The 17,082-nt window shown below is 40.3% G+C and overlaps 1 protein-coding gene across 1 annotated transcript; it reads right to left on the bottom strand.

Annotated features, from left to right (window-relative positions):
- Positions 1-1,367: 1,367 nt before the first annotated feature.
- Positions 1,368-12,837, bottom strand: GDF10 (growth differentiation factor 10). Its single transcript, XM_063405716.1, has 3 exons — positions 12,409-12,837; positions 6,608-7,515; positions 1,368-2,359 (listed from the first exon to the last, which is right to left on the bottom strand). The coding sequence occupies exons 1-3, from the start codon at positions 12,704-12,706 to the stop codon at positions 2,168-2,170; spliced, it is 1,398 nt and encodes a 465-aa protein (XP_063261786.1). The 5' UTR covers positions 12,707-12,837; the 3' UTR covers positions 1,368-2,167.
- Between the last annotated feature and the right edge of the window lie 4,245 nt (positions 12,838-17,082).

The following is a 17,082-nucleotide window of genomic DNA, read 5'->3' as shown; positions in this document are numbered from 1 at the left end:
AAATTACTGTAGTAATTTACAAACTATGAAGGTACTTTGGGAGAACTGGAAACTTGATCAGTGATCTTTTGTCAGGCATAGCTGGCAGTCATTACAGGGCACCATAGAACTATTCACTTCTTAGTCAGAGCTTTCTAGGAGGAATTAACAAGAACTGCTGTGAGAGTAACCTTGCAAAGCTCCCCATGCTTGCTGAATCTTGCTTTTATGTACATTAGCAGGAAGTACCACACTTACACACCTCTGTTGCCTGAGAATCTGCACCACCTGAGCATCGAAAATGGATGGCAGAAGATGCCTAGAACCCTAGCAGGATAGGAACCTTCCAGTTGCTTGTTATAAGAACAAAGTGTGTGTAGTATCCTTCCCTTAAACAAAGCAACTCTTAATAGGATAAGGTAGTGCCTAAGAGTAGATTGTTTCTTGAGGAGGAAGCACACCGTATCTTATAATCTGTGCTACTTTACGGACTTCAGATGTTTGTTCCACTCTTGGTCTCTTTATGCTATTGTACAGCAGGGGGGTGAAAATGAAGTATGTGACAAGTGTGTCCTAGAACACGGGGACACTAAGAGGATTGACAGACACCATGATGGGAACACCAGCTCTTAAAAGACTGCTGCTGTTAAAAGACTACCATAAATGTATCAACAGGGGATGGTGTAAGAGTTAGAGGGATGCAGAGACTTTATTTCTATAAAGACTTCCAATGGAACCACTGCCAAATGTTTCCCATTTTGATGTTCATTGTTTGAAAAGAAAGTTAATGAAAGTTCTGGAAAGAGTTCAGAAGAGAGCTGTGAGAAATTGATTTAAGGCTTAGAATAAGAAATCAATCTATTTAAATCTTAGCCAAAATGTAACTTGACCCTACTCTGTATACTAAAAATACACAGTGAAAGTATTTTGGATAATAGATAAAAGGGATCTAATGAAATAGGTTACAGTAAGATCCATTGAATTGAAGCTAAAGCTCATCAAATTCAGTCTAGGATTAAGCCACTGCATATGAACAAAGAGCACTAACTTTTGGAACAACGACTTGTAGTCCAGTAGAGATAGTCTATCACATGAAATCTTTAAAGCCAAATTTATGCATGTTTTTCAAAGATATTCCCAAGCTTAAAACAGAAGTTCCATAATGCATGGTGCAGGAACTGCTGAGCAAGGTTCTTTGATCTCTGCTATGCAGGAGGTCGGTCTGGATGATCACAGTATTTCCTTCTGTCTTTAATCTATTGAAGCGCATTATGACAAGCTTAACATGTATTTACAAGTTTCCATCTAATTAACAGAAGGCAGGGGAGTGCACTTACAGAAATATGACAATCAAATATTTTTAGATACTACTGTACCTTTAATTTATTAGCTTTTGTTAAAAGCATGTAACAATCTAGAGGATATAAAGCATAATTTACAAAAATATAAATCTTGGTTATTTTATTTTTAGTATTTCAACATATTACTATATTGTATGTATTATTCAGAGAATATGTTTAACAACCTGAAATTATCCAGCAAACCAAAAATGTGTGATATTACATGTGTTTTGTAGAACAAATTATATATTAAGGAAGGGTAACCAAAAATGACTATATTAACATATTGTTTATATGAAAACTTATGCAGTGAACTATACTTGCATCCTGAAGAAAATATACATTTTAAGCCCTTTATTACAGCATTTTTCAGTATAAATATGCATATTAAGAGTATGAGTGTTTTAGGCAAAAATTTTTGATTTGTGTACAAAAGTGATATTCTAAAATAAGCCTGCCTCTGCAAGTTCACTTCCCATCTTCTTGGTTAACTCAAGAGATAAAATAGTCAGAAAATAACATATAAAAACATATTTTAGTCCTTTGATTATGGGAAACTTTACACTTAAATTTCTCTCTAAACACCAGGTGTCCTGGCTAGGTGGGTTAGGAAGGTATCTGTAAAGTACTGAATTCCTGGAAGATGAATATGAAAGACAGATGATGACAGTACGACCTATCCTTTGAGGCAAGCATGGGCATTGTTTTATTCTCTCTTCATGTTTTCTGTAGAGGAATTGGAGACTTGCATTGCTTCATCAACACAAGTGGATTCATTTCTCCTTTACAACTTCCCAGAGCAGTCAGGCAGGATCTGTGGGCCTTGTTAAAGGTGTGTTTGTATGAACTTATCGGCAGGCACAAGTTTCAACTGACATATTGGGATATACCTTTAAAACAACATTTTTGTTCTCATCTAAGAACAGGACACTGAGCGAGCTCATTTTGTCAGGAACACAGCAGGGTTCTGGGATGCCAGGAATGATTCCTACTGCTTTTACAATGCTCTGAATTGTAGCATGATTTGATGGCCGGACAACCTAGAACAGAGAAGGAAATAGTTATAGCTTAATTTATGAGCAGTCACTTTCCTAGGTGGGCTTGGTATAAGCAGTCACTTTCCTAGGTGAACTTGGAAAATGACAACAATTATGCAGTTTTTCATTTCACAATAAAACAAATATGTCATTGTTTGAGTCCCAGGGCCATGCAGCACACCAGTCCCTCACACTTCCAGCTTTCCTGAGCTGGATGTATCCAACAGATATTTTGTGTTCCTTAGGCTACCTTCATAAATACCAGAGGAGGGCACTGGTGGCACAGCCAGCAGCCAGAGGCCTGAAGGAAAATATCCCTGAATGTACCTGCTACATACATAGTTCTCAGTTGCTAGATGCTATATTTTGTTATCTTCACCGCTTGTCTGACTTAGAAAATTTGCTACTGCAAATATTTCCAAAACAAGTATCCCTATGTTCCAATAGAGTTTTTCCTCATGTATGCTAACCTGGAATTAGTTACTTTTTCCTGGAATAATCACTCTCTTTTAAAAGAGCAGAGTACTCCAGAAGTAGCGTCCACAGGAGAGAATTAGTATAGAATAGTCAAACACCCTGACAGAGCCTTTCTGATCATAACTGTTTGACAAATTGTTCATATCTGTGGTCTTTGCTTCCTTCTGCCTTCATCACCAGGCCTTTTTTTTTTTTTCCCTTCCCATGGGCTAGCCTCAAATTGGGAGAAGGAAAAAGGTGAGGCTGGAGAAAAGTATGAAGTGAGGATTCATAGCAACTTTACACCTATAACCTGTTCAGGGTATTGAGCCACAGAACCCATGGTTTTCCATCTCAATATGAAAAGTAGTCCAGGGATAGAACAAAGGAGCTGTTTTTAGGATAATGTAGTTTTGAAACATTTGCATTAAGTGTAACACATCAACAAATCAGATTCAAACCTTAACTGCCATTATGGCTTTCAGGTCTTCCTTAACTAAGCCATTATAAGGAGTAACTGTGAAATCTGTCCTTGACCCTTCAAGACATCATCCCTATAGCCAAGTCCCAACAAGTGGCAAATCCTGCACAGTGCCTTTCTGTATTAAGCATATGTTGGCATAATTAGCAACAGCTTGTGCTTTCTTGCCCTCGTTCATGTTTGGATTTCAAAACTGCCCACAGACAAGCAGCAGTGAGGTAGTCTCAGCTGCTGTGTGAAGTAAAAACCAGTTTCTGCACATGTTGGTCATGTCAGAATATGTGGACAGCAAGAGGGACAGGAGTTTTTGTGTTTTTAAGCCACTGCAAAGTATAGATATTCAAAGAATTAGAGCTTCTAGAATCAAGCTCTTAATTTAGCCTTTATGAATAATGTTCTGAACTGTTCCTAGCACCTGTGGCATTTCATGGTGTTATTTGAAATAGTCACAGATAACCGTGTGCTACTGAAACAACATTTATTGACTCCATGCAGTGGATAGCCTACATTGCCCTCACAGCCAGTTACTGACTTACAGGATTCTTGGCTATGAAGCTGCAGAAGATCCTGCAAGGATCTTCTCCCACTGTGCAGTCTCTAATATCTGTAAGGAACAAAGACATGTGAACAACGTCTATCTAGACTGAGCAGCTGTCTCCCAAGAACAACTGATTATGTTTCTAATGCCTAAAAGTGGATACACTGTGCACAAAAGTGCTTGGAAAGGAAAATGCTTATGCTAGACCGGTACTCTGTATGGAATCTGGCTGCCTGAGCCCTATATCCACAGCAGTGCCAGACAGCACACCCATCCCACGTCCAGCCAGGCTCTGATTTTTTCCAGCCCTTCTGGAAACCTGGCATCAGTGTTCAGTGATCATGGGCTTGGCTTCACATTCGACTTTGTCCCAATGTGCTAAAGTAGAAAGCTTGAAATAATTAGTTGAATGCCCAGTAATAATGGCACTAAGGAAGTGCTAATGTTTTAAATGCTGGCTGCTAAGTTATATACAGCATACCAGGTTCTATGATATGCAGGACTGGAATTTATTTGGCAAATGCAGCACTGCAGCCAGCCATACATATAACTTAGTCTTTCTCCTCAACAGTTCAGGGAATAAGAAATTCAGCAGGAGGGTAAATGAACTTATTATGAGAAGATTTGTACCTAAGCTGTTCAGTGTCTATCTAAATCAAGACTTGCAGTTATTAAAGTGGATGTGCAGAATTATGTACTGACACTTAAGAAAGAAAATAAACCTACAGTGTGATGATACCCAACATGTTAGGTATGTAATTCCATCTCTACAGTTCTAAAAGGGTACTTTGGAAATAAGGTGTCTGTTGTCCATCATAGGCTGACTGTGTAGACCAAATCTTTACGAATAGCTTTAGTCTGGCCTTTGATACTTTCCTGACTTAGAGTATATGTGAAAGAATGATTTTCTCCCTCAGTAATATTTAACAATTCTTATGCTCTGAACTGAATCTTGATTCATCCTGGTGTCCCCTCTCTTTCTTTTGAAACAGTCATTTAAAAATGTTACACCTTTGAATCTGCCTCTTTTTTTCCCCTCTCAAAAATACAAAGCTAACAAGTAGTAGACCTCTTCCAAAGCAAACCCAATCAATGAATGTGATTCCAACCCAGAATTCCCAAACCTATATATCTGTGATTTAGTTTCTCTGGGGTTTTTTTTCAGTTGGGTTTTTGTTTTCCTTATTTTGTTTTTTTTATCAAGATACTAGTGAAAGGGAATCCTTATTATATATCAAGTATTTGCTTATATTTCTAGAAAAGTTATTAGGTAGGTGAGCAATATAAGCTTATTTAACTGTTCAAGCTGGAAATGGATCCTTTCTCTTCGTGCCCTACCAGCTTTTGTGTCATGTTGTTTTGCTCACAAAAAGTCAGATGTGTTAAATGCATCTTTTTTGAAAGGTGGAGTTGTTGTTTGGTTGGGAATTTTTTTTTTGTTTATGTTGTTGTGTGTGAATGGTGCATTAGACTGTGAGTGTGTGGCAAAGGACCCATATTCCCAGGCTGTGTTTTGTTTTGGATAAGTTAAATGGTGACTATATTGCATGATCAATTTGTGTTACAACAACAAAGGGAAGTTGTATGTGAGTCTGTGCAAGCTTTAATTTTTGCCAGAGCATGTATTGATTTATGTACACCTGGTTCAGCATTGACCAGCTGTACTAGAATATGTGGTCTGATTTGTACACCCTACCATGAAGTCTGGATTTCCACTGTTCCTAGACCTAAAACTAGCCTACATATCTACTCTTCCTGAAATTACACTACTTGTTTCAACACAAACATACATCAATCTCCCTGGATGTAAAGTAGGGCAGATTCCTGTTTCAGAGCCTTGAAACTCTGTGCTGTAAAGCACTATCCTTTATTTATGTGCCAAATGACCACATACAAAAAATGTCAGTTGAACAAATAATCAGGCCATTTGTAGGCAGATTTGCAAAATAATTACAGTTTCTAAATATGCAGATTATTCAGTGCTTCAGATCCTCCCCTCTGCCATTACTTGAAAGCCTTATAAAATCCTAAAAATTCTTGTCCAACATAGGATTACCAGCCTTTCTACTTCTTGCCATAGAGCAGAGCGAGAGTGAGACAAATGTTTGCCTCTCCACTGGCAAATTTCACACTGCTTCTCTAGGAGGAATTCAGTATGCTTACTTTAGGGTGCTAGGGCCAGTTTTGTGACATTTCTAGACATAAGGTAAATCAAGTTTTTTGTACCAGCAGGATTATCTAACATATTTAGAATTTAGATACACAAATCTTAATCAGTATTTTTGTTTTCAAAACTGACAAGCAGTTTCCTCGAGTTAAAAATACCTCAGTGTAACTACTCCTCATTTTTCTTCTAAGGTATTACAAGTGGAGTCCAGAAATATGTTGATAGAGTAGCTTGTTTTAGTATTAGTATATAATATTTCATACTTCTGCCACTGCAATAGAGTATTTGGATGATTTAGTGTGTATAACCATCTTTTCATAAGCTAAAAATGTAATTATGCTATGGTTTCAAGAATAAGATGGGAAATTTTAAGATAAATGAGATATTTTTCCTATTCTTCAGATTGCATTTGAAGAAAACTGGGAATCTTTTTGCACTCTGATGACTAAGTTGATGGAAAAAATATTGTTTAAATTCTTTAGGTCAAGGCAACAAAACACAATGAAAAGGGTAAAAATCTAAAGGAAATGCCAACTAAAGAAGTGGTTGGATAAGCAGAACAGTAGGCCTGCTGTTTGCAAGCAAGACAAGAATAAAAAGGCATACTACCTTGGGCATTGGAAATTCACATGCACCTGCACAGTAGTAGGCATCAAATGATTTGGGAGATATGATCCATTCATTCCAGCCAATATCAGCAAAGTCAACTTTCATGTATCTTCTTGAACAAATCCTTGGCTCGTTCCATTGTTTTCGCCTTGCTTTCTTCATTGTTTTCTCATCAAAATTTAGCACTTGAGACTTTTTAAGTGTTTCTGTATTTTCTTGCCCTTTCCTCCTTCGATCTTTGCGTGAGGCTTTTGGCTTCAAGGATCTGTAAGCATTCTCCCATATGTCATGTTTGTTGTATTTATTATTGTTATAATTTACTTCTGGCAGCTCGTTGTTCTGAATAGAGCTAGCAAGGTACGTATCCCTCCTAACTCGAGTATCAGTAGAAGCATTAGGGGACAGATTTGGGTCCCCGTCATTGGGAGGGAATGGATCGTAACGCTGTAGGGTGCCTGCCACACTGTTAGGTTCAGAGATTGCAAGATCGTTGGCATAAACTAGAATATAAGGTAAATGGCTAGCAGCCTGTTCGGGGAAGCCCTGGTGTTTCTCCCCAGAATCCAGCTCGGCACAGAGAATGAGCTCTCCAGCTCGTTTTGATTCTTTTACAATGTGTGAAATGTCCTTTGCATGCCAAGCCCCTCGCCTTTGAAGAAGCAGGGTGATGTTCCCTTTCACTAGTCCATAGGCAGAATTCTGGTGGATGCTTTGGAAAACCAGGTTGAGCCGTAGGACTGGAGGCAGGTGAAGGAGGCGGCAGGATGAGTTCTTGGACCGTTTACAAAACACTTCCCGGTGCCGAGGGCGTTTGTCAGCATAGAAGTGAAAAGTGGCAGCAAGGATCATTTCTGAATCCTGCATGGATGTCAGATTGAAGCAGTACAAGGGCTTCTGGGCAAAGAATTCTGCAAGAGAGCAAGGAAAATATGGATATATACCTGAGACCAAAAATGGTAGTCAAATCTTATTTCCATTTAAGGGAATTAACAAATTTTACTTTTCATTTGCATCAAATAATTTAGTATAGTGAGCTTATCACGTCAGCTTAAAACTATGGTGAATAAGACAACGAAAAAACTTAACTATTTAATAGCAATATTACAATAATATTGAGAGTGTCCAACATACTGGGCATCTTTTGTACACACAAGGGATAAAATTCTTTCCAGAGATTTTTAGTTCCAGACTGCCTTTCATTCTAGGCAGGCAAGAAAAGCAGTCCTTGATTGTATTTCATTTATAACAAAGTCAGGATCAGGGAAGCTGTCAAATTTACCAGGGGCAGAGCTCAGAGAAATACCTTGCTGAAACCAGTACTAGCAGAAACCAGATTTACAGTTAATATTAAAGATTGTTTAATATAAAGCTGACATGAGATTCCTGAAAGATGTCTATGTGCTACCTCTGTGGACAACAGCTCATCATCTGCAAGTAGTGCATATGAGACATTTCACAAGGGGGCTGGCAGTAGGCAGTGTGACACATTTTGGGGTCATTACTCCTCTGAGCAATCCTCCTTTCCAGTACACATCATGTAGGAACTTTGTTTAAAGCACTGTAAAACACACTTGGTTTCTAAGGCTTGTGTTTAGATCTGCACAAAGTTAGTGGCAAATGCTATTGAACAGGAGCTGACTCTTGAAATTCAAACTCCATTTGAAACAGCTTATTTTTAGCTAGTTGAAGCGTTTGTGCTCAGCTTACATCTTTACCCTCCTTTTGAGGAAGACGAGCAACTTTAATAACTGCTTACACCGTGTTTATTTAAACAGTAAAAACCTCTCTTAGTGGGTTAAAATGTAATCTCATCCCAGCATAAAAAGGCAATACCTTAATAATCTATCATTGTGAAAATTTGCCTTTGCTTTTTTACTAGTTCAACAGTATATTGGAAAGTGGCGGTAGAACCAGGGAGTGATTCCTCTTCTCCCAAGCTCACACCACTAGTTAGAATGCATCAAAGGATTGCAGTTGGTAAATTTGCATCTTTAGCCCGAGTGGACCAACCCTCTGGCAGCCCTGTTTGACATACCTGAAAAATCTCTGGCAGAAATTCTGGCAACAACAGAAAGGCAGTACCATTAACTGCCACCTGTTGGAACACTCTTCCTTTAAAACACAGTTTCATCTGAAAGAGGGAAGTGAATAGTGCTACACCTTACTAAACTGGTGGTTGGGTTGCTATCTCCCAGTTAATGCTGGATAGAACCATGATTGGGACTAAAAGAACAGCAGATCAGCATGATCATTAATCCCAAGCCCGGGCTGTCTTAGAGTACATATATTCAAGTATGCATTTTCCATCTATATTTTGTTCCTGATACAGTGAAGTAAAACAGCTTGCATTGATGTGATAAGAACCTATTTGTTTCTGTCAGTTCAGGACAGGTTTCCTATTAATAAACTTTTAATCAACACTACTCATAGTATAGGTGCTCATGTTATGAAAAAACTTAAGGGTTTAGATTTTATTCAAGTCTTTGAAGCACAGAAATTTCACAAAGCTACTAGATGATTTCTTGGGCCAAGGAAGAGAGTAATTATAATACCTCCTTTAGAACACCAGTCTTTACTATTGCATGTTCACTTCAGAAGGCATATGTTTCTAAAAAGAAGTCTATCTATTCTAGTTGAATTTTTAAATATTTTATTTTAGTAGTAGAATGCTCCAAGCACCATCACCTCTGTAGTTACTGCTATGAAGCACAAGCATGGCTGGAATAAAGACATTTCAAACACTAGTGTCACAGGGTTTCAGAAGGGAAGGTAACTTGCAATGATAGATCAGAGAAAGGGAGACTGAATTAATCTAAAATAATTCTGTACTCGAGAATAAAATACACCCTTCAAAAGTCAAAAATATTTGTAAAACTGAATAAGAATCTATGAGTCTGCAGCTACTGAAAAGCCAGAAGCCAGGAAATATAGACTTGGTAGGAATTTAAAAGATTTGGGGTTTGGATGGAGCACAGTTATATTTCCATATTGCCTAAGTTCACTCAGGCTTTACCAACTTGTCAACCACACATTGTCAGTTTTGATTTGGTTTTCTTGCACATATGCATTATGATACAATCTTAATTAAATGGCTGCTATTTTCTACTCTTCATTAATATCTTTGCTTTGTTTAGCACAGAAGATGCATCATGTTTAGGGAATGAATCTGGGCTGCAAGAGTCAATTTACAGGGAAGTTTCATGGTTAGGCAATAAATTGCTGTCCTGAAGATTAATTCCCCTCAACCTGAGCAATTTGGGTGAAGTTGGACAATAACTTAATATTTCGCATTTTGTCGCAAACCAATTATGACTGGACTAACTTCAACCAGTTGGTGCTGTTTTCTAAAGCTACAAAGTTCCCTGAAAACTGGAAAGCACCTAAAGAAATAAGAAAACTCATAAATTAGTTCTTAGACCATCTCTCAGCTTCTTGTAAAAAACATAATGAACCCTTGTGAACACACGTAGAGGTGAACTGAGAGAAGATGATCAGTTGTTTTTGAAGTACTCTTTCTGAAGGGGCAAGTACTGCTAGAGGAGCAACAAAAAAAGTTGTATTTGGGCTACATGCAAACAGCACATGCATTTATATTTCAAGTGTCTCACACTGAATATGGAAAAATATTACACATTCCATAGCTCAGTCAACATCATCTATACCCTCTAAGGAGCAGATAGGATGGCAATACAACCAGGTGGTTGAGGAGAACTCAATAATGCATATGGCAAAGGACAAATGTCTGGAACAACATTTTGTATCTCTGGAGGCCTCATCTTGACAACTGTAAGTAACCCTGATGCTTGAGTGTCACCTTAGAAACAGCTTTAAACAGCACTGCAGGAACAGACAGTTACAGATTTTCTGAAAAGTATGTGATGAAAGAAGTGCATTGCTTGGGATAATGAAAATTATAGTGTTTATAGTCTTTTTTGCTTATTTCAATAGGACTGGAATTATTATCCCTGTTTTATAAAGAATGGTTGTTCCACATGTCTTGGTAGAAAAACGTGCCAATTTCCTCTTTCAGAAGGAAACATTAGAATTTCTCAGAGAAGGTAAACATGGTGGCAGATAAGGTCCTTCTCTCCTCCCTCATCTTGCATCATTCTGTGGTACATTTTAGAGTGTTTATCACTAGCTTGATGAACAGCGTTCAAAGGAACAGTGCAGAGGAGCTTCTGCTTTCATGCCGTGTCATTTGGGAAAGATGAGATCCAGTAGAGAAGGTACATAGATAAGACACAGGAGACAGGAGTTTTGGACATAGATATGCCTTATTTCCATTGCAGAGAAAGCCAAGTTAATTTCGGGCCTCTCTGTCTTGGTTGCTTGATCAGGCAAATGAGCAGAATAATACTGATTTCTATTTGGTCAGCACAGTCGACCTGTGGGCTGCTATTTTAGTGTTTTAAAAAAGAATTACAACTTAGACTACTTTGATGCAAGTAGTGTGTGCTTCAGATTATTTGAAAAATTAAGAAAAAGAATATAGTGCAATTCTTGCCTTGTCCCCAAATCCCTTTTGTAGTCCAGGGCCTTATTTGGGTGACAGCCAGTATTACCTGCTTAGTTCACAGAAAAATATAAGTGTTAACAGGAGGTCATGGAAAACCATCCACAGTGGAAGCTCCTTCCTAACCCCTATTACAGCAACTGCTAGCTAGTGATCTAGAGCATGACAATTTGTTTTTCTCCCAAATGTCTGCAGTTGCTTTACATCATATCTCCTAGAATTTTAGACATTTTCATTAGCCACTTACTCTTCCATGGAGTTTCCCCTTCCTTGAATATGATTCTTTTTAATATTACAGTTGACATAGGATAGAAATTAAGTTGGAGTGCAGAAGAGAATAGGAAAAATTATTGTGCAATATTATAGTAGGCATTCCCTAAAACACCGTAGGCTGCACTGTACTCTATACATGAGACTTAAGTGGAGGAGAAATAGATTAATGCAAAATTTGCTTTTGTGAGTTTCAATTCATCAGACTGAATAAATAGAATTCATTAAATAGAATAATGAATATTTCTGACAAGATAGTAACAGCGAGATTCTGGAAACTGATACAGTTCTTATTTTAAGAACTAAGATCCTAGTTAGTCTGTAAGTGTTAACCAGAGAAGGAAGGTGTTTCCTAGAAAAGAGAATTTGCGTTTCCTTGGCAAAGGATAACAAATGTATGGACTATTAACTAGGCAAACCTCCTTTTTATTATTTGACGTAATATTGGGATAAAGAAAGCGTAGTTTTGACATAATACATGTGTTTCTCCACCCTCATAATCAAGCCAAGTAATACTGGGGAGAGGGAGGTCAGAGATCTGTGTTCTCATGTTTGGGCAGTGCAAGGAATTTAAGATGCCGAGCAGTTTTAGGCGGTCCTGTAGGCGGCACTCTTCCTAGCACGAACTTCTGAGGCTGCCAGAAGAGCCGGGGAGAGACCAGTGCCTGGAGCACTCGCTACTCGGTTTCTGCTCCAAGTATTTCTGAAAAGATCTTTTGACCCAGTGCGATGTGCGCTGGGAACGGCGCTTCTTTTTGCCGCTGGTTTGCATCCACAGCAACGGAGGCTTTCCCAAGAGAGGTACTCTCCGGGAAGGGAAGCGAGCCAGGGAAGGTGGGAAGCCGTCCGCAAAGCGAGGGGCGACACCCTGTCCGTGTAGGTAGCGAGGGACCCCCCAGCATCCACCCAGAGTGACCCCCTGCAGTCAATGGCAACCTCGACACAAACCCGTCACCTTAAAGCGAACGAGGAGCGAGGGGGCTCCAGCGGTGCCCCCGCGCCCGGCCCGTCTTACCCGGCCTGGCTTTGAAGCTGCGGACCGTGTTGCCGTCGCCGGGCCGGCTCCCTTCCCGGTTGTACTTCTCGTAGAGCTTAAGCATGTGGACAGCTACCATGTCCTGAGCGATGCTGCCCAGCCCAGGGGGCGGCGAAGAGCCGCCGCGGGGGTCGCGGCCGGGGGCGGACGAGCCCGGGTCGGCGGGCGGCCGGACGGGGCAGGCGGGCGGGCTGCCGGCGCCCTCCCCCGCGGGCGAGCGGCAGCCCCCGTGGCCCAGGGCCCACAGCAGGAGGCAGCAGGTCAGGCGGGCGGCCATCGGGGGATGCTGCGGGCGGGTGGCCGGGCGCGGAGCGGCGGCGGCCGGGTCGCTGCCTGCGTCTGGGTCTCCCGGTTGGCCCTGCCGCACCGGGGCGAGGGGGTGGCGGGGCCAGGGAGGAGGAGGGAGGGTGGGGGCGGCCCCCCCCGCCGCTGATGCCGCCTCCGCCGGGCCAATCCCCGGGCCCGGGGGCGAGGAGCTGCGGGCCGGGGGCGGCGGAGCGGGGGCAGCTCCAGGGGTCCGGGTGCGGGGGGAATTGCGGGAGGGGACGCTGCATTTCTCCAACGTGAGGTTTCCCCGCTCCCTAAAGCGTAGCGGGAAAAGGATCTATATTAATTAGCGCTCAGCTGCCGCTGAGAGACACATGTCACCGCCGCGGCATCGAGCGCTGCGGCAGGACGGCACCTTGGCTGCCTGCGCCAGCCGGGAGGCGGGGGGCTTGAAAATAATTTCTGAAAGATAGAAGCAATAGATGCCAAGCAGAGGGGGCAAGCAGTGAGGAGACGAAAGGGTGAATGGATGGCAGGGACAGTTTGACAAGGGAAGGGTGCGCGTATACGTGCCGAAAGTGGAAGAGCCTTTGCTGTTTAGTCTTTGCTGGCAGAACTGACAGTGCTGTCTCGTAAAGGCGACGCTATGAATAGTGTTTATTTCAAGGACCCCGGAGAAAGGAGAAGTCCCCGTGGGTCTGTACTCAAGAAGACCCAGTGTGAGTTAGCCAGGAGTGCAACAAGGGTCACTGATAATTCCAAGCAGTTACTTAAATGGTCGGGGTTAAAGGGGCTGTGCATGGGTAAACTTTCGTCATTGGACTATTTCTATGTGTGATTTGAAGGAGGAGAATACTGGTGTGAATTTCTGAAGGATTTACATGGCTTAGGTCGGAGGGGGTTGATTTAAAAGTGAATGGTGCATGTTGGACTTATTCATCATGTGACACAGGTAGTTCTGAATCATAGTCATCCAGCTGGTATAAATGCTGGTGTAATGAATAGCAGTTTTAAAGACAACCTATAAGGAGAGGGGTATATTTTACGGGAATTTTAAAATTCTGTCTCCTCTTTTAAAGCTTTTTCTCTGGTAGCTAAGACAGTTACTTTTCTTGGACAGTATACAATGCAATAATTGAAAAATTTTTGGAATAAACTACTGTTACTGTGTATAACACAACTCTTTTGTGCTTTTTTTTTTAACCTTGGAGTGTCAAGTCTGAGCAGATACTATTGAAAGCCTCTGAACCACAAGTTTGTAGGTTTTGGATCATGGCAAAGAAAGGTTTGATTCATTTTTAACATTAGCACCAGGCCTCATTGCTCTGTGCCCTTTGAATATGTGAAACAAACAATTTGCAAATACAAATTTGCCCAAATGTACATTGCTAAAGTATCAAATCTCCTATTAATTAATCTTTGCTTATAAGTAAGCCAAACTACCCTTTGATGCTTTTTTTTTTCTCCATGGTAGCATGCTCATGACCTCCACTGGGGGTGTGAGCAAACCTTTTGTTGTTTGTGGTTTTTGTCTGTACTGTTTCTATACAATCAAGGTCCTGTGAAAAGGAGGAAGAGGCAGCAGGAGGTAGAAACAAGCTGGGCTATTTTGGACCAATGTCCCATTAAAATGTTCTCCCTCTCCTTAACTCACTCCAAACTTCTATTCAGGCAAACACTTTGTATCAGTCTTTAACCTGCACTAAAACCTGTAGGACACTGATACTTTGACATTGTTGGGAAAGAATTGAAGAATCAACCAGGGATGGCTAATATTTCTTGCCTTATTTTATTGCAGAACAGCAGGAATTCAAAGTCTTTAAAGCTCTGGTACTTTGACTCTTTTATGCAGCTGAGATGATGAAATAAAAATGTGTTTGGTAAAGGAATTCAAATTAGCACTGGGTCACATAATTCCCCTGTTCTGAATATGGCCAATCAATGGCATCTCTAAGGCATCTAGAGGCAAGAGCTATGCAATTTCTGCTCATGCAGAATAATATTCCTAGCGTGGAAATTTCTGCTAATTAAAGCTCTTGCCAAGTAGAGTCTTTTTTTTTTCTTCTTTTTTTTTTTTTTCTTTTTTTTCTTTTCTTTCCTTTTCTTCTTCTCTTCTTCTTAAATAGCTTAAGTCAAAGCTTTGCAAGCCAGGACTTGGAAAAAGTCTCCTTATAGTTAGAACAATGCATTCAAGATTTTAAACTGCAGATCTAAGTTTCCTGCTAAAATAATTTTGATATAAATTGTGTTACATACCCTTAATAACAGCTTATATGTGAAAAAGAAACCAAATAATATTTTCTTATGGAATTAGTGATATCTGTACAAAGGAGCTATTGTGACCTGTGCTTGTGTTTTGTTGTAGGAAATAACACAGGAAATATACAAAAGGAGGTATAGAGCATCAAGAGTAGTATCTATTATTTTTGTTCTATGGTAAAATAAATTATTAACTCCCTCTAGGATTATGATTATGTATATTAGAATAATTTTGCCTGACTCTTTTAATAATAAAGTCAGTAGCAGGAATAATAAAGCTTAAAACTCTCGGGAAGTTAATGAAACATAAATTATTATTAAATTTGGGCTTCAGTCCAAATTTCTGGTTACTACTTATTATAGGGCAGCTCATTCATTTTTCACTCAGAAAAATACCTCACTATTTATAATGCTGCACAATTAGCTAAGATCATTCCTTAACTATATAACTTATTAATTAGAAGTTAACTGCGGGAAATGCAGTGGTCTGCAGGTTCTCATAGAATTTGGTGGCAGAACTCTACAAAGCCTTTTCACATTCCTTCCAAAATGGCATGGTGTGACAATGATGTTATGTTATATGGTCAGTGATGTATGGTCAGTAAAATGGGCCTTTGTGTTTAGATCAGTTTTCCTAAACAATAGTGAAATTATTTTAATACCCCAGAAAAAACAAAGACATAATGGTGTTTAGGTATTAGAGGAAGCAGAATGCTGAGAGCTGATCCAGAGCTCTGGAAGGCTCTTAATGTTGAGAGAAGAATTTGGTATATCAGACAGGGAAAGATTTGCCTATTGTTGGCAAGGAAAGCTTTTCCTCTTAAGAAGCTGCACTTATTTTCTCAGTCCATCCCGTTAGCTTAAGAACACCCTCTCACCTTGAATTTCCATTCTGGATCCATGATCTCACATATTCCAGTCTGTTACAAGAATAAACTCTGAGAGGCTCCCCATCCTTCATCCTTAGTGACAAAAGTTTATTTGGCTATCTTGCTAAGAAGCAAAAATTGCCTTTATTCACATCCTGCCACATTCTCAATAAGCATCACAGAAACAAAGGAATTAGGACGCACAGATGAAATGTAATTTGTCTCACCCTACTGTAGATGTCCAAAATTGCTCACATGCTCTGTGGTCTAGTGGTGTCTGTGGCTTTTCATTGGCTACAAGAAATCTCTATCGACTGGCTAGATGTGCAGAGCATGAATTTCACTCCCTGAGGGTGGCTGTGTGAAGTAGAGAGCACCTTCCTGTTCCAGTTTCACTGGCAATGGTAGCACTATTCATCCTCAGGATTAGCATTTTACAAGTCTGAGGTTAGTTTCAGTTTCTCTTTACACAATTGGCATGTACCGAGCATTGGCGTATTAATCCCTTATCAGTGATGAAAATGTTGTGTCTATCACTTTTCTGGTTTCATCTCACTGACAGTTCAGATTTTTTTCTTCCATATTGGGAAGATTTTTCAGAACATGTTTCTTGACAGGTCTCAGGAGCCAAAGATGCATGTTTCTATCTTGAGGTCCACCATTTATGCTTGTAATGGACAATTATCAGACAAGCATTTCCCATTCTGTTGCTACCCAGAAGTCACCAGCCTCTCTGGGAGGATTTTCTCCATGCAAAAGTTACCAAGTGCAAAGATATGAGCTTTGCAGAAGTAGAAATTCTGTGATGTTACTAGATACTGACCTGAAATGAAAAACGTTTGCCTTTTTTTTTTTTTTTTTTTTTTTTACAACAGGCACTTTCATCTCTTCAATGGCCCGTGCAGCACCATGTAGTCATTTAGGAGGAAAAAAAAATTTCCCATTCAGGGAAGAAACTTCTCCAATAGAAATTCTAGTGGTAACTCATGTCTGTTGAAAAGCTGATTCGTCCAGTTTGGTTATTCTGCCTTCGAGCTCACCTGAACTGCAGTAGCTCTTGTTACCTTTGAGATCTCTCCTTACTGTGAGAGGGTGCATCACCAGTGCCTGGCCATTGTGCTGCCTGGGACACCTTTCCTCCACGGGAGAGGGAAGCTACAGACCACGCAGGAGAATGAGAGCAGAAGGTAATCAGACCATTCAGATTGTGGCTGAAGCAAAAGTAGACAGCTTCGGGGGGGAAAAGGGGTGGTGGTTG

This window comes from Prinia subflava, chromosome 9 (assembly GCF_021018805.1).
Source record: "Prinia subflava isolate CZ2003 ecotype Zambia chromosome 9, Cam_Psub_1.2, whole genome shotgun sequence".
Lineage (NCBI taxonomy): Eukaryota > Metazoa > Chordata > Aves > Passeriformes > Cisticolidae > Prinia > Prinia subflava.
Note: the sequence above shows the minus strand (reverse complement) of the source record. Positions and strands in the feature narration are given on the sequence as shown.